The 27,998-nt window shown below is 58.2% G+C and overlaps 1 protein-coding gene across 1 annotated transcript; it reads left to right on the top strand.

The window, feature by feature from the left end:
* Positions 1 to 3: 3 nt before the first annotated feature.
* Positions 4 to 27,998, top strand: ASS1 (argininosuccinate synthase 1). Its single transcript, XM_074608808.1, has 16 exons — positions 4 to 179; positions 2,293 to 2,357; positions 3,101 to 3,212; positions 3,655 to 3,723; positions 4,003 to 4,191; positions 6,489 to 6,545; positions 7,016 to 7,090; positions 10,377 to 10,447; positions 10,844 to 10,874; positions 14,614 to 14,704; positions 16,522 to 16,606; positions 17,754 to 17,818; positions 21,992 to 22,123; positions 25,461 to 25,617; positions 27,139 to 27,204; positions 27,699 to 27,998. The coding sequence occupies exons 3-16, from the start codon at positions 3,105 to 3,107 to the stop codon at positions 27,751 to 27,753; spliced, it is 1,251 nt and encodes a 416-aa protein (XP_074464909.1). The 5' UTR covers positions 4 to 179; positions 2,293 to 2,357; positions 3,101 to 3,104; the 3' UTR covers positions 27,754 to 27,998.

Here is a 27,998-nt window from a genome sequence, read left to right as displayed (position 1 = left end):
GCAGGCCGAGGGCAGGGCCCCGCCTGGGGACGGTACCCGCGGAGGGGACAGCCCTACGGAGGGGACAGGCCTGCGGCAGCTCCGCCTGCCCACACCCGGCTGTAAGGGAGGAGGAAGAAGAGGAGGGTGCTCCAGGCACTGAACCGAAGCGCCGAGGGCAGCCAGGCCCCGGGGAGTGGGTGAGTGCGGACACAGCATAGGGGTGGGGGCAAGGGGAAAGGGGGCTCTTTGCCTTGGGGACCTGGCCCATGTCCCCTCTCCACCCACCCACAGGTCTCACGTACCCTTGGGTGCTGGAGAAGGGCTCGCTGGTCCCTGCAGGAGCAGGGCAAGGGGGGGTCCGAGCAGGCTGCAGTCAAGCCCCACCTAGCTCGGTTTTGGAAGGGGCAGGGTGTTGCAATGAGTCCCATCTCGCTGACAGGGATCCTAGGCTTGGCCACCCCCAGGGAGGGGAGCTGGGACCTCAGCCGGCACCACCTTGCACCCTCCCTGCTCTGCTCTGAGGATGCTGGGGGGGCAGGAGGGGACGCCCACCAGGTGGAGGAATGATGCTGAGGCAAACCCCAGCACCAGCGAGCGCATCCCTGCACGCCTCAGCTGTAGGAACCCCTGGGGAGCCCCTGCTCGCGCTGCCTGACCCATCCCAACCCGCAGGCAGCACTCACCGGAGCAGAGGCTGCTCTTCCAGCCCAGCTGGCCAAGGCAATTTCTCTCCTTACCAAAGTTTCAGGCTTTTTATTCCCCTCCCCTTTTATATATATATATATATATTTTATTGCTTTTTCTTAGTTTTAAAAACAAAAGCACAGAGTTCCTGCGGAACAGAGCAGCCAGAGTCGAACTCTGCCCCAAGTCACGCGGAAATTGCTACAGAATAATAATCAGGGTTGAGAAAGTCCCGCTGCATTCCCCTTCCCTGAGCTTTGTTTGCTCTGATTTATTACTACCCAACGCCAAAACTTCAGCCTCTCACTTCCTGGGCAGGCGGGCTTGGCACGAGCCTTATTTCCGTAGCTGGGAACACTGGTGGCCCTGCAATGTTCCCTGGATGTAGGACGTGTCCCCAGGGCAAGGTGCCCCAGGTCCCTTGGGCATTACCTGGGCGGTGTAACATGTCCGGGCAGGCAAAAATTGGAGGCGCTTCCTCTAACCCCCTGCTGGGCCACTTGTGAAACGAGCGTGCCCAGTCTCAGAGGTGCTTTGTCAGGCTGGCAGCCACCATGGCAATGCTGGTAGCCACAGCAGGGATGGGTTGTGGGGGTAAAGGAGGGCATTTGCCCAGCAAGGAGCTGCGGGTGCAGTGTCATGCTTTGGCTGGGCCCTTTCGGGAAGTGCGAGTGCCTTCCTGTAAATGCCCTGGTGAGGAAGGGAATGTCTGGGCCTCCCCGGGCAGGGGCCCAGCTCGGCACACCCACAGCGCCCCAAGGACAGGGAAATGCCGGTTACACAAGCCCAACGGGCGCTGGCAGGCTCAGGGAGCCAAATTGCAGTTACAGCGCTGCCAGGGACCTGGGCTGGCTCCAAGCTGTGTCCCGTGGGACACTGGGCCCACACTGCACTGGCAGGAGCGGGGTGCTGGGGTACACCCCAGTGTAACTGCATCCCGCTGAAGAAGGTGCTGGGTGGGCCAGCCTTGGGGAGCTGGGCACAGCACCCTCCCCGTCTTGCACAAGCAGGAGCAGGATTTTGCTGACTTGGTAGCAGCAGCAGCAGCATGAAAGCTGCTCAGGACGGGATTTGGCCGGCTCTGCCGCCCGCCTTCCCCGGCCAAGGGTCAGCTGGCATCACCTCTTCCTGGGGCCCTGGGATTCACAGGCCAGCTGGGGACCATGGGGACAGCCCCGAGTCCCTTTCCACAGCGGGACCCCCCGTCCCTCCCCCTGAGCTCCAGGCTGCTGCCTCCTTCACCATCTCCTGTCGCTGGCTGGAGTCCTCCATCTCCTCAGCCGAAGGGTGAGGGGCACTAAATCTCCACATAGGTGTTTCAGGCTGGTAAGAAACATACGACAGCATAATTAGGACAAAAGTCCATTAAACGTTAATTAGCTGTGGGTCCAGGCTGTGGGGGATGCTGCCGAGCGCCCCAGCCCTGCAGCTATCACGCGCCCACGGTGCCGGTGGGTGCTCGCTGCTGAGCCAGTGGGCGGCTGTGCCCGTCTGCCACCACGGCTCCTCCGTGCCGGTGCTGGCACAGGGCCCCAACGTGCCGGGTCATGCCTGAGCAAGGCGTCGGGCTGCATCTCTGCAGCGGCCGGGTGCCTGTGTCTGAGCCCCATCTCCCCGGTGTTGCAGGGTGCTTGCAGAGCGTGGGATAGGCTGTGCTGGGGTTGCCAGAGCAAGAGCCGCGTGGAGCAAAGGTAAGGGCAAAGCAGTCTCCATGGCTGCCCCGGTCTCCTCCATCACCCGGCTGCCGCTGGGTGCCCCAGCCGGCAGCGTGCCCTCGCTGGCTGGGAGCCACAGCCTGGATGTGGCCACAACGCCATGGCTTTTTCTCCTACCCCCAGCTCTCCCCTCCTCCTCCTCCCAGCCTAGGAGGGCTGTTGGTCCAGCTGATCTCTCCTGATGCCATGATGAATCCCTTCCCGCGCTCCCCGCTGCCCCCAGCCTGGCACGGCAGAGGAGGGCTCTCAGCCAGACCTGGGTGCAATGTGCTGCCCCTGACCCTGGTCCCATGGGACCACCAGCACCCGACGGCAGCAGCTTTTGTTGTCCGTGAGCAAAAGCAGTCCTGGGGGGTCCGTGTTTTAATCAGAGAGCTTGTCCCAGCACCGGCAGCTCCATCTACCCACGTGCTCCCCCACCTACCCAAGCCGCTGCCAGCCCCGGGTGTTTAGTTTGCTGCGGGCTTTGCTTTAGCTGCCTGGTTGTTTGTCCCCTGGATAATGTTTGTTTTGCCCAGAATATCCCATCGTGGGAGAGCCCTCGCCCCTCGCTGCCCTCAGCACCCTGCGGGACCACGATGGCCCCGTGGCCAGTTCAGGGACACCAGGGAGGGTGTCATGGCTGGTGGCTGCAGCATCCCTGTGCTGAGATGGAGCAGGCTGATGTTTGGGGCAGGGGTTGGGGCTATCATGAACCCTTTTTTCCTTTGCTTTGCTAGGGCCATGGCTCAGCCCAAGGGCACAGTGGTCCTTGCTTACAGCGGGGGCCTCGACACCTCCTGCATCCTGGTGTGGCTGAAGGAGCAGGGCTACCATGTCGTCGCTTACCTGGTGAGCCCCACGTGCACCCCATCCCCGGGGGCTGGGGGTGGAGGGGGTGCTGTGCTATGGGTCTGGGGACGTGGGGAGGTGACAAGGGGCCTGGCCTGTACGTGGCCATGGTGGTGACCCCGCTCTCGCTGGTTAACCATCGCCCAGCCCGGGTGCTGCTTTGTCAGCCCTCTGCGGCGCAGCCTGTCCCTGCCAGCAAATGACCCTCCGCTAATGAGGGCAGCACATTGGGCAGAGCCATGGGGCTTGGCAGGGGGAAGTATGTCCCCAAGATATGCCATCTTGGGGGGGGGGGAACCCCCTCCTGTCCATCCTGGGTGGCCTCAAGCCCAGCTAGCATGGGCCGTGCCCTGCCTTGCACGATGCCCCATGCCGAGGTCTTGTGCTGGGTTTTGTGGTCACCATTCAAACCCATTTTGGTTTTTTTTTTCCATCCTTCCAGGCCAACATCGGGCAGAAAGAAGATTTTGAGGCAGCACAAAAGAAAGCGCTGGCTCTGGGGGCCAAGAAGGTAACAGTGTCCCTCCCTCACGGTGCCCAGGGGGCTCTGAGCTCCCCGCGCTGTGGGGCTGAGCCCTGGGGTCTCGCACACCCCATGGCTGGGGCTACCACAGGTGTGACAAAGTGCCAGTGAGGAATCCCTTTTCCAGAGGTTTTGAACTAAAGCTTTTTAGCAGCATCTAGGAAATGGGAGGCAAAGAGACCCTTTGCTACACCATCCCCAAAGATGCAGAGGACTGGAATTCCCCCCAGCCACGCTCCCATCGCAGGTCTCCCTCCATCCCGGCAGGTTTACATCGAGGACATCACCAGGGAGTTCGTGGAGGAGTTCATCTGGCTGGCAGTGCAGGCCAACGCTCTCTACGAGGACCGGTACCTGCTGGGCACGGCACTGGCACGGCCCTGCATCGCCCGCAAGCTGGTGGAGATCGCCCAGAGGGAGGGAGCCCAGTACGTCGCCCACGGGGCCACTGGCAAGGTGAGGGAGGAGGGGGGCACCAGGGGGATATTGGCACAGGGTGCTTTGGGGGGGCGACTCAGTCTGTCCGTTGGCCAGGCTGTGGGTGCCGGGGGGGTGCACAGGGTGTTTTGTGGGTGCCCCGGGGGGGCTGTGCGAAGCCCGGCTGTTGTTTCGACACTTCCTTCTTGCTTCTGGGATTTCTGTGCCCAATTTCGGTTCCCTCTGGCTGTCGGGAAGGCTCGAGTCACCGCCGAACCCCCACTTTTGTTACCAGCTTTCTAAAAGCTGCCGCAGACAGGCGCTGCCCGGGCCAGGACCCGGCTGGGGCTGCGCCAGCACCACCCGGGGCGTTTCGGGGCACCCCGGGGAGGGTGTCACCGCCCCGGTCCCTGTCCCCATCCCCGGCTGTCGCCGCCGGCCGCAGGGAGGGCACTTTGCCGCTAGAGGCAGCCAGAGACCATGGAAAGGATGCCCGGGGCCAGCCGCTGCCCAGAGAGGGGGAATCCTCGGCTGGGAGCGTGGGACCTGCCTGATGTGACCGTGGGTCACCCCCTGCCACTTCCAGCCCCTGGCTGCACGCTGCCCAGCCCGGTGCGGGGACACCCAGGGCAGGGTGACACTGTCATCAGTGGTCCTTGGGTGCTGTGCGTGCACCTGGGACCTGCCGGGTGCCTCCTCGTCCCCATCCCACAAGGACCTGAAGCATAGATTGCGCCTGTATTGAGGCAGGGGCAAAGGCGAGGTGCCCACCTGGAGGGGTCTGAGTGCAAGGGGATGGGTTTGGGGGTCCCTAGCTATGGCGGAGGACCCTGCCAGAAGGGGGGTGTTGGATGTAGCCAGGGGACAGCCAAGGGGCATGCTGGCACCGGGGAGACAGGCAGAGGGGCAGCTGTGGGGCTGGGAGGTTTCATGGCTGAAATAACTCTTGCTCCTGCTGCCATGGGTTCCCCCCGTCCATCTCCCCCGGTCTCTCCTGAAAGCCCATGCTCAAGGGTGCCCTGGCGTAATGCACCCCCAATGCTATGATGTACCCTCTGCTCCTGGGTACCACCAGCATCCCTCCCGCTCACGGGGGCACCCTCGGCTGCTCCCCAGGCCATTAAGCCACGGGCGCAGGCAGGGTCGGACCGCGGGTAACTCGACCCGGCTGCGCCCGTCCCCGGTCCCCGGCTGCGACGTCTTAAATGTGGGCCATCTGCGGTGTCTCCGCTGCCGGAGCAGATGGACTTGTTTTGGGCCTGTAAGGGAAATGAGTGCTTTGGTGGATGTTCTCGCCTGCGTGTAATAGTCCTCAGGGATTTCCGAGCCCAGCTGTAAATGTATCCTCCAGGCCGGGGCCAAGAGCAGGGGAGGGGGGGTCCTTACGCCCCTTGGTGCTGGTGGAAAATAGGCTTTGGTGAGTGCTATTCCCTGGGAAGTGCTAATAACTCCCAGGCTCACACCTCACCCCCTCCTGACTACCTGGCCTCATTAGTAGTATCTCATCAGCACGGGCCAATTAAGATAAAGGGAGGTTCAACTATTTAATTATGAGCTCCTGAATCCTCCTGGACACTGTGGTCTTCCTCCCCCCTCATCCTCTCCCTCCATGTATCCTCTGATGCCTGCAGGGGGAAAAAATACCCAAATCTGGGTTTCCACTAGTTCTGCTTTCAGGAGCGCCAGCCCAGGGGAGAGCACGGCTCTTGGGTGACTTTGGGGTGAGCCAGGCTCCCTTGGAGTCAGCTGGATGAGCCGCATTGGGGCTTTGATCTCTTGGTGTCCAATTCTCTCAGAAGCACCAGGAAAGGTGGGTTTGGGTTCAAAATAGCCACGGAGAGGGACCAGGAGTGACCCCATGGAACAGATCTGGCTCAGGTCCTGGCATCCATTACCCCCTCCCACTGCGCTGGGGCAACGGAGGAGATAAATGGTTCCTTAGCCTCAGGCCTTGCTTTTCCAGTGAAAATAGCCAGCAATCCCATTGCAGTGTCATTTCTGGGAGAATAGGTACGATCCCCCTCTTGCACAGAGAGCCTGGGTCTACGAGTCCCTCATAGTGTCATCCGGACATCCCTCCTGGCTCTCGCGGGGATTTGCAAATGCCCCGTGCAGCTGAGGGTCTCCCGAGCCACGGGCTGGGAGGCTTTTCCCACGAAGCGACTTGTCCCGTGTGTTGGTCAGAGCTGAGATGGCGAGACGTGACCCCTCTAGCTCCCGGCTGAGGGATTTTGATCCCGTCCTTGCACAGGGACAGCAGCCACAGGCAGGGAAACAGCACATCCTCACCTGCCCCGGCGCGGGGGAGCCCTCAGCATCTCCTGTCTGTGTTTCAGGGCAACGACCAGGTTCGGTTCGAACTCACCTGCTACGCCCTGTGTCCTAATATCAAGGTAAGGCACCCAAAATTCTCCCCAGAGTCCCCACCGCCAGGCTCCTGGCTCCCTCCCCAGCTGGTGGGGAATTTTGTTTTAACACCGACGCGAACGGCCGTGCTTTGCTTTAACAAGCTGCCAGCTGCACGAAGCGACGTTTTGGCATTTGAGGGGGCTGTAATGATCTTTAATTGACCTATTTTACCCCAAACACCGCGAGGCCGTGGAGAAAACTGTACCAAGGCAGCTGCTGGATAATCGATGCTGCATCCAACGCCTTGTTTAGGATCAGGGGTTTGGGTTACTCCACCCTCTGCAGGGAGATTAAATTTCGGCTGGGGGACCAACACCCCATGGGTCACAGATCCCTAGGGATGCCGGGAGCCCTCTCCTGCTGGGAGCCCAGGGGGATGCTGAGGGGAAAAGGGGGCCTGGGGGCTGCAAGGGGGCCGGGGGCTTCTCCTCTCATGCTCCTGCCCTCCTACCAGATTGTCGCACCATGGAGGCTGCCCGAGTTCTACCAGCGCTTCCCTGGGCGCCGCGAGCTGATGGACTACGCCAAGGTAGGGATGCTCAGGGTGGGCATGGGATGCTGAGAGCGGTGGCGGGATGCTGGGGACGGTCACGGGATGCCCACCGTGGCTTGGTGGGCAACAGCAGCACGCCCTGCACAGCCCCCCTGCAGCACCACGCTGGAAACTTCTGGTCAGCTTTTCTGCCCTCCCCCGCCCCCCCCCCCTTTTTTTTCTCCTTCCTTTCTAAAAGCCCCATAATTACCTGGCTATTAATGGTAACTTGCTTTCCAAGGAAACGGGTCCCAGCTCCCTGACTTGCGTTAACAGACAAAGCAAATACGTTTGCCTTTGTTGTCCCTTCCTTTTTGAAGTACAAGTTGCAATAAAACATATTAGAAGTTTTGCATCAGGTTTTTATGTGCCCACCAGGGTACCTTTCTTTTTTAGCGACTTCATGGAAATGCTTGACAACTCGGCTCAATCAATCAAAAGGGAAAAGGCAGCTCTGTGCATAAACCAGAAAATTGCTTCAGTTTTTAAATAGCTGCCATCGAGGCTGCCTGGGTAATCTCTGGGAAGGCGAGGTGCAGAGCCGGAGGGATGCGGCGCGGGGCGAGGAGCCCTCTGAGCCCATTAGGGCCGCTGAGAGCGGCGTGTTGAGGATTGTGTTTGCCATCTGCCATTGTATTATGAAGGGGCGAGTTTACGAGAGCTTTCCATATGTTGCCAAACAAATTGTCAAATAGGGGAGTTATTAAGAGCGCTGCGGTTTTATTATATGGAAAATGGAACATGTGTTTTGGGTTTGGGGGTTTTGTTTGGGGTTGTGTTTGGTTTTTTTTTTTGTTTGGAAGGGGGGGAAAGGGAAATGAAATGGGTTGGGGCCCCGTTCAAAGAGAAAAGGTTGGGGTCGAGGGTTTGTAGTGCCTCTCGGTCTCTGGTTATGTTCGGCATTTAAAAAAAACAAGAGGGGGGAGGTGTCCCTTCTTTTTCATGCTTGGGAGAGGGAGATGCGTGGCCAGGTCTTTTCAGCACCTGGATGCACTCGCCCCTGCACTTGGGGGGTTATAACGCGACGATCATAGAATCCTAGAATGGTTCAGGTTAGAAGGGACCTTAAAGATCATCCAGTAAATGTCTGGGGGTCAGTCGCTGCTGGGGAAAGCAGGGACCCATGCCACCATGGCACAGCTCTTGCCATAGATTTGCGGCCCCGGGGGCTGGAGCCTGCCTTGCTCCAGCAGCCGCTTCATCCCTGCAACCAGCAGAGGCTGGAAGACCTTAAAAAGCAAGGTGGAGCTCTCCTGGATGCTGCTCCAGGACGAGCCATCGCAGTGGGCAGAGCCAGGTGGGATGGAGCTCGTTGTGGCTGTGCCCTGAAAACGAGATCCCTCCTCAGTCACGGCATGTTTCACCCCAGCCAAGGCTGCCTGGGCTCAGTGGACGTTGGTCCATGGGTCTGGGCTTGGAGGATCCCCTTCGAAGCAATAACATGGAAAATCGGTGTGGGGCAAGGATGGGCTGGGGAGCACGGGCTTCCCCGTCTGCCAGGAGGAGGCAGAGGGCAGAGAGCTGCCTGGAAAAGGAAATCAAGTAGGGGTCGTGGATGGCCATCGGTGGGTAGTTGGGTCTGGAAGATGCGTTTGTACATCCCAGGCGAGACGGGTGTGACCGATGGCATGGGGAGACCCAGGCCCGTGTGGCTGAGTGTGGCCCCTCAGTGTAAACAGCCCTCAGTGTTAATTGCTTGGCTTTAATTAAATAAGGTGAAATGTCCTCTGCCAACATTCACAAGGTCGCTGGGATGAGGACGAGGGGGCAGGTGCTGATGGGAGCTTGGTCTGACCCCGAGCGGGGCTGAGGTCTGTCCCCAGCCCTCGGTCTCCCCCAGCAACAATTGGGGGAGCTCTGGGGGGTTGGGAGGCACCTGCAGCTCCATCCTTCTAAGGGATGGAACAGGGAGAGGCGGCACCTCGTTCTGTCCTGGAGAAGCCAGGCGATTCCCAGCCCTTGCCACCAGCAGGCAGCGTTTTGCCCTCCCAGCAGGCCCAAGCCTGTGTTTTGAAGCCCACGTGAAGCATTGACGAGCCCTGCCTGCTCTCCCCCATGGGCAAGGTCTGCAGGCAGGAGAGAAGGAGGCGAAGGCTGCCCAGCACCCACCTCCAAAGCCTGGGACAGGGGTCCCAGTGGGTACCACACTGGAATTATGGTGTGGGATCAGCAAACCAGGACCCATGAGCTTAGGGCAACATCCCCCCCAGAGTGGGGCTGAGTTAGTCCCTCTGCAGCCGTAGGAGGTATCTCAGGACCTTGCTTCCATCTCAGGTGATGGGTTGAGGACTGTGATTTAACAACCACAAGCATTTTCTTTCCCTCTTCCTGGCAAACAAGGAGCCTCTGCTCAGCCCCTGCTCCTCTGTTGCTGGCCGAGCCCTTGACTGAAATGGCACTGTCTGGCGATGTATGGGCCATATGGATACGCCAAGGCACGGTGGGAACCCAGAGCTGCCACCTCCATCCTCGGCCATCACCGTGTCCATCCCACAGCCGGGACATCGTGGCTCAGCGTGCTGGCAGGGTGGGCGACGTCCCCGCTGGCTCCGGTTGTTAGCTCGCCACCGTCGCCTCTCCCGCTAATTTCCCCACGTATTCACCTCGTCTTCACAGGCAATTTCCCCCATTGAAATGTCAGCGGATAATTGAGCGCGCCGGTGACCTTGTTAGGGAGCCGGGCTTCGCGTTGTGCGCGGCGCCAGGGAGGCAGCCGGAGCGGGGCCATGCGTCCCCAGGCATGGTGTGGTCAGGGTGTCTGTGCTCAGGAGAGTGACCACCACCTGTGTGCCATGCGTCTGCATCGCCACGTGTTTGCACGAGGATGTGGGGACACGTGTGCTCTCCCCTTACGGTAAAACATCCATCCTGTTTAGGTTGGAGCACATCCTGTGATTCTGGGGACTCCTTTCCCCATGTCACCTCCCCTTGATGAGGAGCTCAGCCAGGGGAATGCACTGCCCTGCACCTAGAAAAAGCACACAGTGTCCATGCCGACACCACCTTGGGTTCATGGGGGGCTCTGAGGCTTTGTCTCTGCTCATGGTGGGGCTGGGGTGGCCGTTCTCCTCCCAGTCGCACCGTGTCTTTGATGTGCCCATCGAGGTGGCCCTCGTGGTGAAAGCTGATATTGCCCAGGGTCAGGGACACACATATTCGCCTCGCTCGTGCTGCCTTACTGGTGGCCTTTGTGTGGTCAGGGCTGATCCCGGCAGGAGCTGGTGCTGGTGGGGGCTGGCTGTCCCTGCGGGCTGGCTCAGCCCCACTCCCCTTCTCTCGCCAGAAACACGGGATCCCGGTGCCTGTGACGCCCCAGACGCCCTGGAGCATGGATGAAAACCTCATGCACATCAGGTGAGAGGCTGGGTGGGCAGGGAGGTCCCGTGGGTTGATGATCCAGAGCCTGGGGCCCTGATCCTCCCGTCCTGCGTGGCCAGGACAGCCCTTCGCACCTCCAGAGTCCCTGGCTGCCCCACCATGTGCTGTCCACGGGTGGTCCCAAAACCTCCAGCATCCCTTTCTTCACAGTTGTCCATGTCCCGCGTGGCAGCACCCATCCCCCGAGCTCTCCCAAGCCAAGGTGCTCTTTGCAGGGGTTCCTGCTGAAAGCCCCTGGAGATCCATAACACATATTTACCCCCATCTTCATGGCATGGTGGGAGTGGGGGGGGGGGGTCATCCTGGTGGGTTTTGGGGTTGCAAGTTGCAGGTGCTGCAGCGACTTTTTCACTCCTTCCCTGCCTGCCGCAGCTACGAAGCCGGGATCCTGGAGAACCCCAAGGTAATCGATCACGGCCGCCTGGCCAGCATGGCAACCACAGGGCTGAGGGCGTCTCGTGTGTTTGCAGCCTAATTGGAAATTTCACGGCGGGCCGTTTGTGGCGGGGAGGCCCTGCCACCCACCTCTCCCGGCACGTTAATTGCCGCCGGCGTGAATAGGGGAAGGAACCGTTTCAGGGTGACACCGGAGGGGACAATGTCACGGGGCAGCAATAAAGGAGCAATTAGACAGATGAGGCGCTGGTGGGAGAGCGGGGCTGGTGGCGGGTGACGGAGTTCCAGGCTGGCCCCTGCAGCTTGGGTCCCCTGCCCGTGCCTGCCAGTCACCCACCCCTCTTCCCTTTCCCATGCCCACTATCCAGGGGGAAACGGGGGGAAACCTCCCCTTGCATGGGGTGGTGCTTGGAGACTCTAAGGGCACCCATGGGACCATGGACCAAGAGTCCAGTGGTGGTGGGTGCTGCTGCTGGTGAGTGTGGCATGTCTCTCCGGAGGCGTGGGTCCAGCCCCGGCTACCTCCCAGTAGTGCTCGTGGTCCGGCTGCCTGCTGGCCGCTGCCTGCGCTCTTCATGCTCCAGCGGGTTGAGCGTCTACTTAAACTATCCATCAGCGCTAATTAGACAATCCGGGGAGAGGAGGGGGAGGCAGGCAGAGAGGGAGAGGAGCCGGCTGGAGCTTGGCGCCTGCAGCCAGCTCGCTGCCTTGGGCTGGCGCGTGCCTCCGGCGGGGCATGAGGAAGAGGAAGGTGGAGAGGGGACCCCGCTCCTCTTCGGTGCCCTCCACAAGAGCGTCTGCGGGTCGGGCTTTGCAAAGCCAGGCCCTCGGAAGGTCTCCTCCTCTGGGAAAGCGGTTGGCACAGGGATGGGTTGTCATGCCTCCGGCCAGAGGTGGCAAGGGACAGACGCTCACCCTTCCCGGTGCACCCCTCCACACCCACCCCTCCGCACCCACCTCCCCTCGGGGATGATCCCCGGCCCAAAGCTCTGCCAAGCCAGCTTCCTTCGCAAAGCCAGCTCGGAAAATGGGGCCAGTTTAGCAGGGAACAGGGACCAGTGCCCTGACCCCATCCCCGAGCATCCTCGGCTCAGGCGCCTCTCCCTCCGCCAGCGCCGGGAGGTGGCTTCCCGGAGCGCGGTGTCACCGCTGTCCCCTTCCCCAGCCCGGGAAGCAGCGCCGGACACCGGGGCGGCCGCGGCAGGATCCGGGGTGCCAGGCACAGCGGGCTCCCCTCCCCAAACCCCCAGGACCTGCCAAAGTCAGGGATTTGAAAGCAGATGGTTGAGCTATTTTCTGCCTCTGTGAGGCCCGATTGAAGGGCAATGAGGCAGCTAATGTGGAGAAAGATAGAAATTTACTTGCTTTAACTTCATATGGCACTCTGAAAGAGTTCATTCAGTCCCGGGCACAACAATATCAGCCGGATGAATAAACCATTTGCGGCATCGATAGCTCTGCATCATGGTTTACTTCATGGACCATTTGCTTCCAATTTCTTCTCTTTTTGCCCCGTTTTTCTTGATGCTTTCTTCCCCCCTCCTGCTCTCCCTTTCCACACACTCTTCCTTTTTTTTTTCCCCCCTTTTTTTTTTTTCCCCTCTCTCCCCTTTAAAGATGACATTGCAGGACTAGCCCCCCTGCGGGGAAGGATAAATAGGAGGCATTGATACACTGCAACAAACTATTTGTCATTTGAACTGTGCTTTTAGGAGAGAGAATAAAAAGAGGACAGACTCACACCGTAATGATGGAATGCAAGCCAAATGTCACTTTTATTTCTATTTAGTTATTTTATTTAATAGGGGTTTTCATAGTTGGCTTGGAAAATTGGAAACTACCTGACTTTGACTTCCAATGTTTAGTAAAGAGTTTTTAATACTTTCCGGTATTTCTTCCCCTCCCACCCCCCAGTCTTTCCTTTTGAACTCAAAGTTTTTCATCATCTCTCACAGGTTTGTCTAGTTAATAAGTGTGATCAGGGCTAGGAAAGGCCAGACGATGTAAAATTGAAATCCGCAGCCCGTGTAATTTGTGCGTGTGCGCGCACGGGGGACACGGGGGAGGTGTGCCTGCCAGTGCCTCTTGTTTAAAACAAGGGAAAGGGGCAAAAATGAGATAAAATAGGAGCCTGATGGTGATTTCGCTGGAGCGTGCGCTGGGGTAGCTGTGTCTGTATTCCTGGGACTTGGCTGCGGTTGCTGCCAGGGTGTGCCCCCCGGGGTTTGGGGTGAGGCAAAGGGGGTCCCCGTGCTGCGGCTGGGGTGGCAGGGATGCTCGCAGCCGCGCGGGCTGCCCTCAGGTGCTGGCAGTGATTGGGCTTTGCTATTTATTTAAAAAAAAAAAAAAAAAAAAGGAAATTTTCACTAAAAGGCATATTGCCCATCTTTAAAAATTTTAGATGAAAACTTTTTTTGTGGAGAAATTAATTTTCCCTTAAAAAAGCTTAAATCTTTTTTTAAAACAATCACTTTTTTTTCCCATAACTTGCTTTCTACTTTGTCCTTTTTTTCCTCGCTGGAGAGGAGGAGGGAGGAAAAGCGAGCAGAAGAGCCGTGCTTTAAGAAGGAGAGGAGCCACAGGGGAAGCGGGTCCAGGCTGCTGTGAATGTGCTGCAGGCAGAGCCCTGGGTGCAGGATGCCCAGAGCTCCAGCTCTCACCAGCTGGGCCTTGTGGGGAAATACCAGTCTACCGCTGCGTAAAACACTGTCAGGAGAGGCTCAGTTTGGAGAAACTCCACCTGAGCTGCTTGAACAGGGGTTTTAGGTGGCTGTGACTCCTCAGCTGGAGGTTCCTTTTCAAAGTTCCCTCTGATGGCCAGGGATAGCGTTGGTCCAGCCCCGCTCTGCAGCTCGCCCTGCCTTTCCACCACCCTGTGCCTCAGTTTCCCTCCCTTCCGCCTCCTGGCGCTGCGGCTCGGTGGGGGGTCCGTTTAGAGACAGGAGTTTGCAAACACTGGTCCGCAAGTGTTTTGGGGTCAGCGTGTGCAGTTGCATCGTGCATGAGTGCCGAGGGGGAACACGAAATTTCAAAGCATTTGCTCTCTGGGACGAAAAGCTTTTTTTTTTATTATTATATTTCCACCCTCCCTCTTCTGGTATGCACTTCAATTGCAGCAATTCGTCGCTGGCACCCGAGCCTCCGGTGGCCCAGCTCTGACGGAGATAAGATGCCTCTTTCCTATAAATCTAGAAAAAAAAATACACATAAAGGTTGATGTGCTCTGAAATAGGTTTTTGCTTTGTTCCTCTATTTTCCCCCGTGTGTATTAACCCCGGGGACACCATGAAAGAGCCGGTGCGCCTGGAGCACCTGCTGGGGTCAGGCCTCCTCATTAGCTTTTTTCGGTCAGCACCGAATAAGCCCGGCCGCGGCGCAGGGACGTGCGGCCGCTCGCTGCCACCATCCTGCTTTTCCCTGCCTGACTTGCTTCTCCGCAGCCATCCCGCCTCCAGCTGTGGGGGCGTCGGAGGAAAAGATGAGCTCAAGTTGAGGGGAAAAATTGGCTGATTCCTCCAACCCCTTTGTTCCCGGGGCCTGGGGAAGCGCCGGTGCTGCGCCATACTGGCCCTGTGCTTTGGGATGCGGGATGCACATCGGGGATGAGGGATGTGGGATGCACATTGAGGGGGGATGAGGGATGCACATTGGGGATGGATGAAGGATGCACACCAGGGTCGGGGCTGTTGGTGGGGTTGGCAATGCCAACACCACTGACTTTCCCTCTTCTCTCCCTCTTCCCACAGAATCAGGCCCCCCCTGGGCTCTACACGAAGACCCGCGATCCGGCCACCTCTCCCGACACCCCCGACGTGCTGGAGATCGAGTTTGAGCAGGGTAAGCGACTCCTCACAGCCATCCCCTCACGTCTCTGCCCCTTGAAGCTGAACCCTGCTCAGCCAGGACCAGGGGCCACCGGTAGCCAGGAGCATTCCTGGGGTGGTCACAGGTGTGGTGACTCCCTCCTTGTGGAGTCGGGGCTCAGGATGGTGCTTGCAGTATGTTGTGGCTCTTTGAGGTGTGCAAAGGGTCTGGGTGTGTCTTGGGGGGGCTCGCTGGGACCCCCCTGAGAGCAGAGCGGGGTCCAAGCCCCAGACATTGAGGTGCAGCAGGCATGGGGTCCTTCTCCTGCAGGGTGGCACGCAGGTGGCCCTGGGGACACACAGGTGGCCCTGGCCAGTGTCACAGCTGGGGAGATGCTCCAGGGGGATTTGGCCAGCGGTGCTATCAGCGTGGCACAAAGGAGACAGGGATACCCCATTCCGTCCCAGGGGACGCACGGCAGGGCCCAGCCCCGCAGCTGTCACCCAGAGCGGGGACATGGGGCAGCGTCTCCCACCTCCACCAGCCACGGGCATCCCCGTGCCACCATCCATCCTGGCAGCAGCAGCGAGCCCAGCCCAGGCTGGGGGGAGACCCCCTCCCCGCTGCCAGCATCCCTGCTCCATTATCATGATTCCCCTGCAAGGAGCCAGCCCCCACCCCCACCCCGGCAGCCCATTCAGCCCCTAGTTAATTTATTTGAAGTTTTAATCTAATTATTAACTATTTTAAAGGCTAAGCAGCTTTTGCCAACAACGGCCCCGACAACGTCGGCTCTCCGCCGAGCGGACCCTGGCCAATACCCCGGCGGAGGATGCGAATAGAAAGAGCCGGGGCGAGGGGAGGGCGCGGGGGGGGCCCGCGCTGAGAAGCAGCTTAAGGTTCATTATTGCCGCGAGTTACATTTAATAGCAATTTACAACTGAGTTTATAAACCCCTGGAAAATAGGGGGTTTAGGGGAGGTGGTGGGGGGGAGCTGACAGCCCCCATCACTAGACAGGGCTCTTGCGGGCGCCTCCGTAATAAAGACTAGAAAGGGAGGCATTGAGGCTGATTGGCAACTGATAGTGCGTTAAATGGTAATGAGGAGGGCAGATGGAGGGGGGATTAGCCTCCAACTCCGCACCGCTTTTCTTTGTGGGCCCCGCAGCCCCCTTGTCAGCTTCCTAATACATTTATTGCTCATTTCACACCGCTAAAGAAAAATGCCTCTTTCTATTCAGCATCCCCCCCCTCCTCCTCCTCCTGCTCCTGCCCAGCGCCCTTCCAAAAAAAAAAAAATTAAGGGAAAAAAGAAAAAAAGAAAAAAGGTGCAATAATTAATTCATGGTGGGGAGCACCCCGCCGCGGGGTGCGTGTGCGTGCGTGTGCGAGCAGCCGTGCCGTGGGGTAGGGGTGTCCCCCCAGACCCCCCCCAGGCTGGTGGAGGCGGGGGGGGACATGGACACATTTGTCAGCACCCCCCCGGCAGGGGCTGGTGGGACAGAAGGTGCTGCGCCGTAAGACAATTGCGGAGCGTGAAATTCAATTAGTTAAGGGCCTGGTTGCAATTTCACAGGCCCTAAAAAAGAGAGAAGGAGAGGAGAGGGGAAAAGCCGGGGGGGGAGACACGATGGGACGTTTTTATGGCCTTTTTTATTTATTTATTTCACTTGTCTCCTGGGGTGGGTCCCCCTCCCCTCGCCTCCTCCCGGCACCAGCTTGGATATGCCTTTTTAAGAAGTTATTTAGAGTTCATATCTGTCACATCTATTTAACGCCCACGGGGTGATGTTCCGGGGGGATCCTGGCATCGGCTGATCCTGCCCATCCTCCCTCCCCGCCTCCGCAGGTGTCCCCGTGAAGGTCACCAACGCCGGGGACGGAGCCACTCGTTGCTCGGCCCTGGAGCTCTTCATGTACCTGAACGACATTGCGTGAGTGCCACGTTGTCCCCTGTCACCGCTGCCACCTCCCCGCCAGTGGGGACAAGGGCAGGGTCCCCAGGGAGGGCTGGAAGCGGGATGCTCGGGGTGGAAGCCCCGGGATGGTGGTCAGCAGCGTGAGGATGGGGTGGTCCCAGTTGTTCCATACGTGCCAGCAAGCGGAGCTGGGCACGGAGTCCATGAGCACAGTATTCAGGGTTTATGCTCCCCGCACACAAGGAGGGCTAAAAAGCCTTATTTACACCCTCCATGTTTACCACCTGCCCCAGCCGCACGGTTGGGTGGGGGCTGCCCTGCCCGCAGCGGGGGCCTCAGCCCCCAGGCACCCCCTGTCCCCGGGGCACCCTTTGCCCTGCTCCCAGCTCAGCCCCGGACCCCCAGCTCCCACATCCCAGGGGGCATCGCCTTGCCCTGCTTGCCCGAGGGGGCTCAGTGTCCCTTTTGGGTGGAGAGTTGGCTTTTTTGGAGCTTGGGGACATGCTTGCTGGGTTCACCACCCTGTGTCCCCTCTGCCTCCGCGGCAGCAGCTCCTTTGGGGTTTTCTGCCCTGTGCCACCCCATGCCCAGTTTCTGCTGTTGCTGGGGCAGAGCCATCCCCAGGGTCTTGCCTGAAAATACAGCAGCACCCACGGGGACACCCACTCCTGTGCCAAGTGCCACCCAGTCCCTGGCCATCCTCCTTTGTGCCTCCACCTTTATTCCCCCCAGTGCTGAATGGGAATGAATTTTCCATGTAGTTCGCTTTTTAAATGTTCATTAAGTGGTTTTAAAATGACTTCGGCCATCAGGAATACAGCTGCGGTGTGTCCTGTCTCCTTCCACAGTTCATTTTGTGGTCGCCCAAGTGCCACAGCTGCCTGTGGAGCTGCCGGCCCCAATGGCGAGTGAGGATGGGGGGCGAGCGAGGATGGGGAGAGGCTGGTGGCACAGCAAAAAGGAGAAAAGGAGAGAAAATCCATCTCCTTGTCGCCTGTCCTATCTGGGGGTCACTACTGATGGTCACTAGTGCTGCTTAGGGGCTGGCCACGCTGTCATTTGGGGTTTGTCCCCCATTGCCCACCCCTCTGACCCACCTCTCACGGCCGCCCATGTCCTGCTGTGGGGCTGAGGCTGCTGCAACCTCCCTTCTCCTCCGCAGGGGCAAGCACGGCGTCGGGCGCATTGACATCGTGGAGAACCGCTTCGTGGGGATGAAGTCCAGAGGTGAGCGGCCACCTGCTAGCAGTGTCATCCCTGCCCTAAAACCAGCAAAAATAAGGGAAAACCCTGGCTGGGGGGCATGGTGGATGCTCAGCATCACTGGGGTGCTCTGGCTCAGGTCACACCAGCAGCCCTCAGCTGCTCCCTTCCCATCAGCTTCTGACCAAGGTTTCCCTGTGACAGGGAATTCTCACTTCTAACGAAGGCAGCTGCCTGCTCGCTGCCAGAGCCACTGTTCACTCCAGCCCTGGGGTCCCAGTGCCACCGGTGACCCCAGTCTCGACTGAGACTTGTCCCCAGTGGGAAAAATGCCAAGCTGTGGGCTCATGAGGGAGGATGCTCCGGGAGGTTCCAGGGAGTGCACAGCTCTGTAACGCAGCTACAAAGTGCAGGAGGCCGATGCAAGTCACTGAGGATTTTTTTAAAGCTAATTCTTTGATTTATCTACATGTTTTTGAGGCTGTGACTCTAGGTATTGATCATCCATTAGGATCAGCTTCATAAGAAATCTCCGGAGGCAGTGATCTGCCCCAAGCAGAACTAAGTAATGAGAGGGCTCATCACCACGTCCCATCTCCTTGTGCCCGCTCTTTTGTTTTAAATCCCGTTAATACCTAATTAGAGACTCCCTTTCTTAAAACTTGCCCTTCGTGCACAGCATCAGCAAATATTTTGATAAGACTCAGCCCATGGTCTCCCTCCCCACCGTGGGGCACCGGCCCCTTTGCAAGAGCGTCAGCCACAAAAGATGAAAAACCAAAACCCCAAATCATTTGATCTGAGTTTGAATAATCAAATTAAAACGTAAAGAAGGAAGAAAAAACCCCCAAACCGCAGGCACCAGCCCGCGCATTTGCATGCAGGATGCTGAGTAATTTGTCAAAATCTATTTTATTTTTTTAAGAGCCACTGACACGGTCTAGTGACCCTTCCAGCATTTAATAATTTCTCTAAACCCCATTTAACTGTCATGTCTGTCTCCGGCGTGACATTGCCAAGCGATCGCTGCCGTGTTTGTGCGCCGGCAGACGCGGGAGGACCGGGCTTTCTGGGGCCGGGGGGGGGGGGATGCGCGCACCTCGGGGGGAACAAGACCTTGGTGGCAGGTTTTCCACCCTTGCTTTGAGTGGGATCCTGCCCCCAGTTTTGCTCCTTGGGATTTAGGAGCAATCCCTTAACAGAATTAATAGAAACCTCCCAGAAATTTGTGCCAAGAGATGAGAGATGGAGAGCCGGGATGGGAGGGGGCCGGAGCAGGAGGGTGCTGCTGGTACCTGCCCCCCACAAGGGTTTCGGGGTGCAGGGCAGCTCGGGGTGGCCCCACCACTGCACTGCCAGGAGCATTTTGGACCCCAGATGGGGTTAGGGTGAATGGGGCAGGAGACGGGACCCAGGCTCGCAGGCGGGAGATGATCCCTTAAATCCCAGCGGTGTGTGGTGGCCCCGATAGCTGGGGGCTCTGCAGGTTCCTGGGGGCAGCACAGGGACCCCCTCTCCCCAGGGACAACACTCTGCAGGGGAAACTGAGGCACAGGCAGTCAGCAGCACAGCCAGAGCCCTCCAGAGCCATGGAGGTGGCATCTCCCACGGTGGCAGCGAAGGTCCCGCCAGGTGCCTCCTCTCCCTCACCTCCCAGACCCGGGGAGCTGGGGAAGAGGAAAACTCATTTGCATTGATTTTTACTAAGCTCCTAATTGAACTTCGTTAAGGCCTAATGGGCGAGGGGCAAGCTGAGCATGCCCATGCCAGCCTTTTTAAGCCCTATTAACTTGATTTTGCCATATTTGTTTTAGTGGGAGGAGGGTGGGTAATTATGGGGTGCCAGGGAGCGGCGCTGCAGCCGGCCGGGGGGGCCACGGCTTGGCCGGGGGCTCTTGGCTGCGAGCAGGAGCCAGGCCCTGCCTCTCCCGCCTTCTCACATCCTCATTATCGAATTATCTTTTTAACTCCGAAGGGGGGCTAATTAAGTGAAGTAAATGAAATCAGTGGGGAGGAAGCGGGAAGGAGGGGACGGCCGCTGCCAAAAGAGCCAAGCGCTGCCTTCGGCTGGGGCTTTTCCTCCTTCCTTTTCCCTTTTACTCCCCTCAATGCTCTGAGCAGATGGAAGAGGAAACTGCAAAAGCCCTTCCCTGTGATGAATCCATACCAGGTTCATCGGTCTCAGCCCTGGATCAGCGGTAGGAATTTGGGCAGCATCTTCCCATGGGCAGCATTGCCCTCCCCTTCCCCTCAGGAAGCCACCGCGTCCTGTCCCATCCCGCGGATGCCGTCAGGAGTGACAGCCTGCACTCAGCGCAGCAAAATTGCTTGGATGGAGGTGAACTGACAGCCAAGGTTACAAATTAGAAAATTTTAAGCAGCGGCAGCTGTCTCCTTGGCTGCCCCCTCCATGTTCTCCCCCTGCTCCGGTCCCCCCCCTTCCCCAGCAGTAATTACGGGGTGATTGAAGCTTCGCCAGGCTGCAGTGCTGACACCTCTGTCTTTTTCCTGTAAACACGGGGAGATGAAAATAGACACTTGGAGATGCTGTGAGTGTCACTTTGAAGGTGTCTCTTGTCTCCTTGGTGGCGAGGCTGGGAGCGTGGCTGTCAGCTCCCCTCCCCGCCACCCTGGCTGTCACACTCCGGTCCTCTAGCATCAGCTTGAACGGGACAGGCAGGGGTGCAGGCAAATGGGCAAGAGGTGGGGGTCAAGACATGAACTCAAACCTTCAGTCAGCCCAAATTGGCTTTAACACCTCCTAAGGGGAAGGAGAAGTATTATTAATTGTTTTAGCTTCATGGTTGGGGCAGGTGGGGGCATACAGCAGCCCTCTGTGTCCCCGTGCCACTGTCATGCCCGTGGGGATGGCTGGGTTTTGGTGTTAATTCAGCAGCCCCGTGGGGATGGGTGCTCGGTGAGCACCCCGTGACTTGCCCTTGGGGACCAGGCTGCAACACCGCTGGGGTGGCCTGGGAGAAGGGGGTGGCTCTCCTTTGGGATGGAGACCCATCCCCTGCCTGTAGGATGCCGAGATCATGGACCCTGGTAGAGATGAGGTTTGATGGAAGTGGCTTGGGCTGCTGTGGTGGGTAAGAGCTCCTGCTGTGTCTGTGGGACTGTGGTCACCCCGGGACAGGTCGTGCTTGAGCCTGTGCCACTCTCCAGGGCCCTGAGTGGGCAGACCTCAGTGCTGGTTTCAGCTCCCATGACAGCCCTGTGGGCTCCCTTACCCCTCTTGGGGCTGGAGGTGGCTGGGGACACATCCCCTTTGGCAGGGACAGTTTCCTATGGGCTTTCTTTGCGTGCCAGCAAAACCCAACGTGCGGGTGTCCTTTGCCATTCCCGTGGCCGTGCCATAGCATGGATGCCCAGTGTTGGGAGGGGACCGTAGCCGTTGGCGGGCAGGGGACAGGGACGTGCTGGTGGAGCTGCCCTGGCCATGGGCAGGTCACAGCCGTGCCCATCGCGTGTTCGCTGCCAGAGTAGCTCAGCAGGTCCCCCACCGGCTTTCCACTCGCATCCCACCCGGAGCGGAGCACCACATGGCCGCCCGCGTACTTAAACACCGAATAAACACGTTATGCGGCAAAATAAGCCCCGAGCGGCTGGAACAAAGGGAGCATCTCACCCGCAGCGTTAGCTCCCGTCGCCGAAATAATTAAGCATCCCTCCATCCCCAGGCCTCGTGTAATGGTGGGGGCAGGCAGGAAGGGACCAGGGGGGCCTCCCAGCCCCAAATGAGGTTGCCCTCCCAGCCCCCAGGTAGCCTCATTGCTTCGCAGCGGATGCGCGGGGCTCTTTCTTGCCAGCCGAGGGGAGAGGAGGGTATTTCAGGCCCTCCGCTCCCCGTGCCTGTGCCCCGCGTCGTTCCTTTAATTACAGGTTTTCAGCCGCAGACCGTTGGGTACGGATCGGTGGGGGGATCGGTTCCCAAACCCTGTCATTTAGCCTCGTCAGAGTGCCTCTTCAAAGAGGGGAATCTAGAAATTTTCTCCGCAAGGTGCGGAGTGGACTGTCTCGGCCCCAGCATGAATATAATGACAGATGCATTTTACAGCAAGCTGGGACTGAATGCGCTCGACCACAGCTCCTTCTGTCAGCCAAGTCATTATTTTTTGTCATTTGCTGACAGTTTTGGTCTCATTCGTTTCTCTCTCTTTTTCTGCTTTTCCCCCTGCCTGGAAAAATGGCTAGGTATCTATGAGACCCCAGCAGGAACGATCCTATACCATGCGCATTTAGATATCGAGGCCTTCACCATGGACCGGGAAGTACGGAAAATCAAGCAGGGGCTTGCCTTGAAATTCTCCGAGCTGGTGTACAATGGTACGTACAGTCCTTCGGGCTGGCCCTGCTGCCACAGCATCCTCCCAGCCTTCCTCCTCCTCCTCCTCATTGCTACCGGAGACTGCAGGTCCCTCTGGTCCATGCGCTCAGGGTTGTAAAATTCAGGTGTGTGTTTCGAGCTGCTAAGGAGGGAAAAGATGGGTTTGTTTATGCCAAGGGCTGAGCTCTGACCCACACCCTGCCTGTCTTCGTGCCAAGGGGGCTCCACGCCTGCCTTCGGGAGGGGATGCCGCCTTCCACGAGGGCTTGCTGGTGGGGGATGCTCCTGGCATCCCTCCCAGCCCTGCGCCGCCGCTTCGTCCCATCCGACACACTGGGACGTCTCACAGGCTGTGATTCACCATCCCGTTGTACCCCCCACACCGCCTTTCCCCGTCTCTGCCCTCCGACCCCTCCATCTCTCCGTCTCCCCTCGCCCCACAGGGCTTGAGCACACCGGGATGTGGGACACACCAGTTCCCAGCATGGCCGTCCCCACCGTGGGGTTTGAAGCCGGAGACCTCTCCCCGTGCCCTGGCAGGGGGAAGCGCAGGGGTGCGTGGTGCGGGGGGGCTCTCAGGGTGCTGTGTCCCTGGCGGGAGGGGACGGGAGGGTCCTGGCCGTGCTATGCGGTGTGCAGCCCACACAGGGGCACTGCGGGTTGGGGCTTGGCCAGGGGCTGCCGGAGGGGCTTCCACACCGCTGGGGTGGGCTGGGAGCCATAAGGGGCACCACACGCATAGTTAGGGACAGCCGTAAAGCCCTTTTCCCTTCCTCCTGTGGCTCACTGGGCAGCTCCAGCTGGGGTCTGCTCAGCCGTCCACATGGGCTGAGTTTAAGGGGTCTCAGCTCTGTCCCCAGGTGTTGCGGGGAACAGCCTGCTGTGGGCCATGATGCTGCTGTGCCTGGGGGGCCGGGAATGGCACCCCCGGGAGGGGACATCAGCACTGCCCCAGGGTCTGCTCCGTGGATCAACCCTGACTTGGTCACCGGTGCTAAGTTGAAGGAAGCAGAATTAGCCCAAAATGCCATAGGCAGGCTCAAAACCCTGCTGCCCACAGCCAGGTGCTGCTGCACGGCTCCGAGCACAGCGGTGTGTCCCCGTGCCCCGGCTCTTCCTCTGTCCCCTGCCCTGTTCAGAGCTGGCATCCTTGGAGACCACACACCAGGGAGATTTCCTGCCCTCTGGAAAAACACCACTTCTATTTTTCATATGTTCTGATTTCTCAGCCTCCTAGTTCCTCCTCCCATCACTTTTCAGGTGTTTCTCTCTAACCACAAGGGCTGGGATGATTCCCATGGGATCTTCTATGGGAAGATGCCCTAGAAACAACCTGATTCTGTGAGCTTGGGTTTTGGGCAGCAGCAGATCCAGCGGGACTGGGTCAGACTGTCTTCTCTCCTGCAATTCCTGATGCCTGTGCTCATCCTTGGCACCTTCCTCTCCAAGGATGTTCCCTCCTGCGCCTTCCTTGGCATTACCCTTTGCTGCTTAAGCCCTATTTTAGGGCCCTGGCAGGGCAAGGGCTTCAGGGGCTGCAGAATTCTCGATTACCTTCCCCTCGAGCCTTACTTCACTCTCTGATGCTGCTCCTGCCTCTGGCTATGTTTATTAGACTTTGTCCTGGGCTGCCTTTATTTTGACTTTTTCTTTTTTTTTTTTATTTTTTTTTTATTTTAAGCATAAACCTGTTTGTTTATTTCTAACCACTCGCTTGTTGTGAAGCCACCAGGTTAAAGAGTCACTTGGGAAATCATGATTTTGCTTCTCCCTCCCCACGTCTGCCAGGTGGAGACTGCTGTTTCCCTGGCTCCAGATGCTGAATCCCTGGGGATTTTCAGCATGCTCCTAGATTTTCCTAGGCAAGGAATAACCCCAATGGGGTGCAAACAGCACCCGTGAGTCCCCATGCTGGAGGCCAGGCTTTCAAGCTCACCTTCTTTTAACACCTCATTATTGCAACTAGTCCCTGATTTTAGGAGAATTAGTGTTTATCTTCCCCCCGTCCCCATTGATCCCATTGTGGAGCGTGGCTTTGAAGCCAGTTCAGTCCCGGCAGGTATGGCCAGGTGCGGAAATGCCATTGTCCCCCTGCCCGCGCCGTGATTAGGGCAGGATCCTGGTTTCAAGGCGGGAAGGTCATTAAGGGGGATCACTTCCAGTGGGGAATGTGTCTGCGGTGGGGGGCGAGAGAAGGGGGAGATGCTTCCTCACACCTGGAGCTGTCAGAGTCGGGATTTAAGTAGCTGGTTATTATTTTAACGTGTCTCGGGTTTATTTTTACGGGGCTGCAACAGCCCTACATCTGTCCCAGTGTTTGAAGAGTTGTACCTGGAGGGTCGTTACCAAAAAAGAGGGGTGTGTTTGCCTGGAGCCAGGGTCCCTGTCGGTGTAGCAGTGCTGATTGTGGGGAAGGGGTCCCCGAGTCCCCCGGCTGTGCCATGGTGGGGTGGCCGAGGCGGGGGTCTGGCTCAGGGAGGTGGTTTTGGTGGTGAGGGGTTGCAGGGCTTTGACGCCATCCCTCGGGGAAGGGCTGTGCAGACCCCGGGGACAAGGCTGCAGGATACGGCCCCGAGCAGGACCGGTGAGGCCAAACAACAAAAGAAATTGTTTCCTTAATGGCTTCGGTCCCAGAGCCCAGCTGGGAAGGGAAAGGTGAGAGGGCACCGGTGTTCCAGCGGAGCAGGAGGGCGATGGGAGAGATAAAACCTGGGGATGACCGGAGGGCGGTGAATGGGCTCTTTCTCTCTCTGTCTCTATCTCCTTCTCCATCTCCCAGGCTTTATTCCAGGTCTCCGAGGGCTCCCCGGCTAATTACCCCGCTTAGGGACAGGAGGGGGCATGGGGGCAGCAGGCAGGGCCACGGCCCCTCCGTGCATCCGCGGTTGCCTCGGTGGACAGCAACTCCTTCCCCCCCCAGTTCTGTGTCCATCTGTCTGTCTCCACCTGACCCTCCCAAGATGGTATTTTTTGAGTGGGGGTTTCATAGTAACTTAACAAAGCTTTTAATTTCCACGTTCACCCCCACCCTGCGGAGCTGGAAGGAGAATGGCCCCACTGCCTCTTCTCCAACGTCCAGTTCCAGCCTCCTCTCCTGGCTGGGACCCCGAGGGCCACGAAGGGGAAGGGACACACCTGGGGTCTCCATCACTGAGAGCTGAACCCGGGTGTCCTGGCATCTCTCCCAGTCCCGTGAACACATCCCTTCCCCTGTAAACGATTAGGGTCTGCCTTGCGGGACTTAGCCTGGGGGTCCACCCTGTATGGGCACCCTGGGCTGTCCCGCAGCACCCTGGCCTCCCCCGTGCCCCCACTGACCCTGCCTTCTGCCTGCAGGCTTCTGGCACAGCCCCGAGTGCGAGTTCCTGCGGCAGTGCATCAGGCGCTCGCAGGAGGCGGTGGTGGGCACCGTGCGCCTCTCCGTCTTCAAGGGCCAGGTCTACATCCTGGGCAGGGAGTCCCCGCGGTCGCTGTACAACGAGGAGCTGGTGAGGTGAGTGTGGCTTGGGGGGTTCAGCGTGGGCAGGGGGGGTGGCAGCAAGCATCACATCCCACTCCATCCCATCCCATCCCGCTTCATCCCACCCCCTATCCCACTCCATCCCATCCCTGGTGACATCAGGGACAGCGTCCCCCCAGCCAAGCGCCCGGCCGAAGCACGAACCCTGTTTTCAAGTCGATATTATTTTTTACCTCCGGCTTTTCCTTTTTCTTCATGTTGTTTTCTCTCTCTCTCACTTGCTCCCCCCCATCCCTCCCTCAACCCCTTTCAATCTCTCTAAACACTTTATAAGCCATAAATACACCCGAACGAGTTTAGATCAGTCGGAGTAAATGTCAAATTATCTTCTCTCTTTCTCTTCTCTGGCTTTTTTCCCCCCCTTTCCTCCCCCTCAAAATCAACAGCTCCTAATAATCTGTCCCAACCCTTCATTATGCTTCGCACTCTCACTTGGAGAGATTAAATGAATAAAGTATTAAAAACAAAAAAAAGAAAAAAAAAGAGGGAAGAAAAAAAAGGAGGATGGAGGGGGGTGGGACGGAGGAAAAAGAGAGAGGGAGAGAAAAGCAGGGGCACTTATTCTCCCTGCGTCTCCAACCATTTTCCTTTTCTTTTTGATTTCTACATCGCTGGTTTGAAAGCCTTTGAGTGACGGCGTCACAGGAACCCGAGAGAAAGCTGTGAGAGGCAGAGCTGTGTGGAAATGCCTCTGCACAGTAGGTAGAAAGTAACGTAATTATAGAGCAGGTCAGAACCACTCGAATGAGCAAAAATAAAAGCACAGAGGTTTTTCTGTAGCCCGTCAGGGGAGGTAAAATCATTGTAAACTCTTTCTTTTTTCTTTTTTTTCTTCTTTATGTCCCCCCCTTCCTCCTTTAAGGTTTGCAGTTTCTGGGAAATGAGCCGTGTGTTTTGGGGATGTAGGAAACCATCAGAGTTGGGATGCGGTGGGTGGCTGACGCCTTTGGGGAGCGGGATGCGCTTGGCGTCGTACCGAGGCACCGGCCACCGTGGCCGTAAACCCCATTATGCCGGGGGCATCCTCCAGCACCGCCGCCCGTCCCGGGGCAATGTCCCCTCCCAGGGCAATGTCCCCTGCCTGGGACCTGGGGCAATGTCCCTGCCTGGCATGGGACAGCCATACCCAGGGGACGGCTCCGGGACAGGGCGAGCATTCCTGCTGGATGCAAGAGCGCAGGGAGGAGGGTGGTGATGCACACGTGGGACCACGGAGGGAAATCTGGGGACGTGTCTCTAGCAGGGCCTGGGGAGCCTGGGGATGGCCATCGGGGTGGCCCTGCTGCTCTGGAGGCCATGTGCCCCTTCCTGGGGGTGGCAGGGACCCTGCCCCGAGCCCCCCGCACCCTCCCGCAGCTGATGAGGGGTGGCAGCGGGCACCGCCCTGGGGGAGCAGCTGGCTCTGGGGTCACCCGTGTCCTCCCCCTTCCCAAAAGGCATCCACAGGCGCCCCCGGTGCCCCCCATCCCAGTGACGGTGCCTTTCTCTCCGCAGCATGAATGTGCAAGGGGACTACGAGCCCGCCGATGCCACCGGCTTCATCAACATCAACTCGCTGAGGTCTGCGGGGTCGAGGCGGGGTGGGAAAGCCCCCAGCACCCGCGGGGTTCCTTCCCTTCCCAGCTCCGGCTCTCGGGGTGCACCGAGCCCCCACCGGCCGCTGGGGTGCCACCAGCCCCTCCAGCACCAGCCCTGCCTAATTACAGCCTTCCCCAGCACAGCCGGCCTCGTCATTTTACTTATTTCTCAGACCCCACCATAATACCCACCCCCCCAACTCCAGGGCTGTAAAACACGCCACATTTACATAATGGGCTCTTAATTTTTCCATTGCCTGTTAACTGCTTTGTTCTCCCTGATCCGCCATGTCCCCCCACCCCTCTACGATAAATTAATTACATTATCTTGTGAAAAAAAAAAAAATAATTAAACTGTAGAGGCCTTAACAAACGCCTGCTCTTCACGCCCCCTCATTCTGCTTAAATTAATTGAAAGGAAATGTGTGTTATTACTGTTAATTTACAATTAATTTTTTTTTTTAATCTGGTTTCCAGGTTGAAGGAATATCATCGTCTCCAGAGCAAGGTCACCGTAAAGCAGGATGAATAGCAATCAATCGCACGCTGGCCTCCCGCTCCCCTTTCTAATTTCTCTAAGAACTAGCACTAATTGTGGTGGTAATTTGTAATTGTAACTTGTCTCCCTGAGTCACTACGGAGGTGATGGCTTTGTTACGGGCAGCAAGTGAAATGCAATCATTAAAAAAAAAAAAAGGTGGTCGGCCGGAGGAGAAGTGTGGAAAGAAATAAAAACCCAGCCACGCGCTGGGTCCGCTCATTGAGAGCCGGGCTTTA

This window comes from Larus michahellis, chromosome 15, assembly GCF_964199755.1.
Source record: "Larus michahellis chromosome 15, bLarMic1.1, whole genome shotgun sequence".
NCBI lineage: Eukaryota > Metazoa > Chordata > Aves > Charadriiformes > Laridae > Larus > Larus michahellis.
This window is presented reverse-complemented; position numbering and strand designations above follow the sequence as displayed.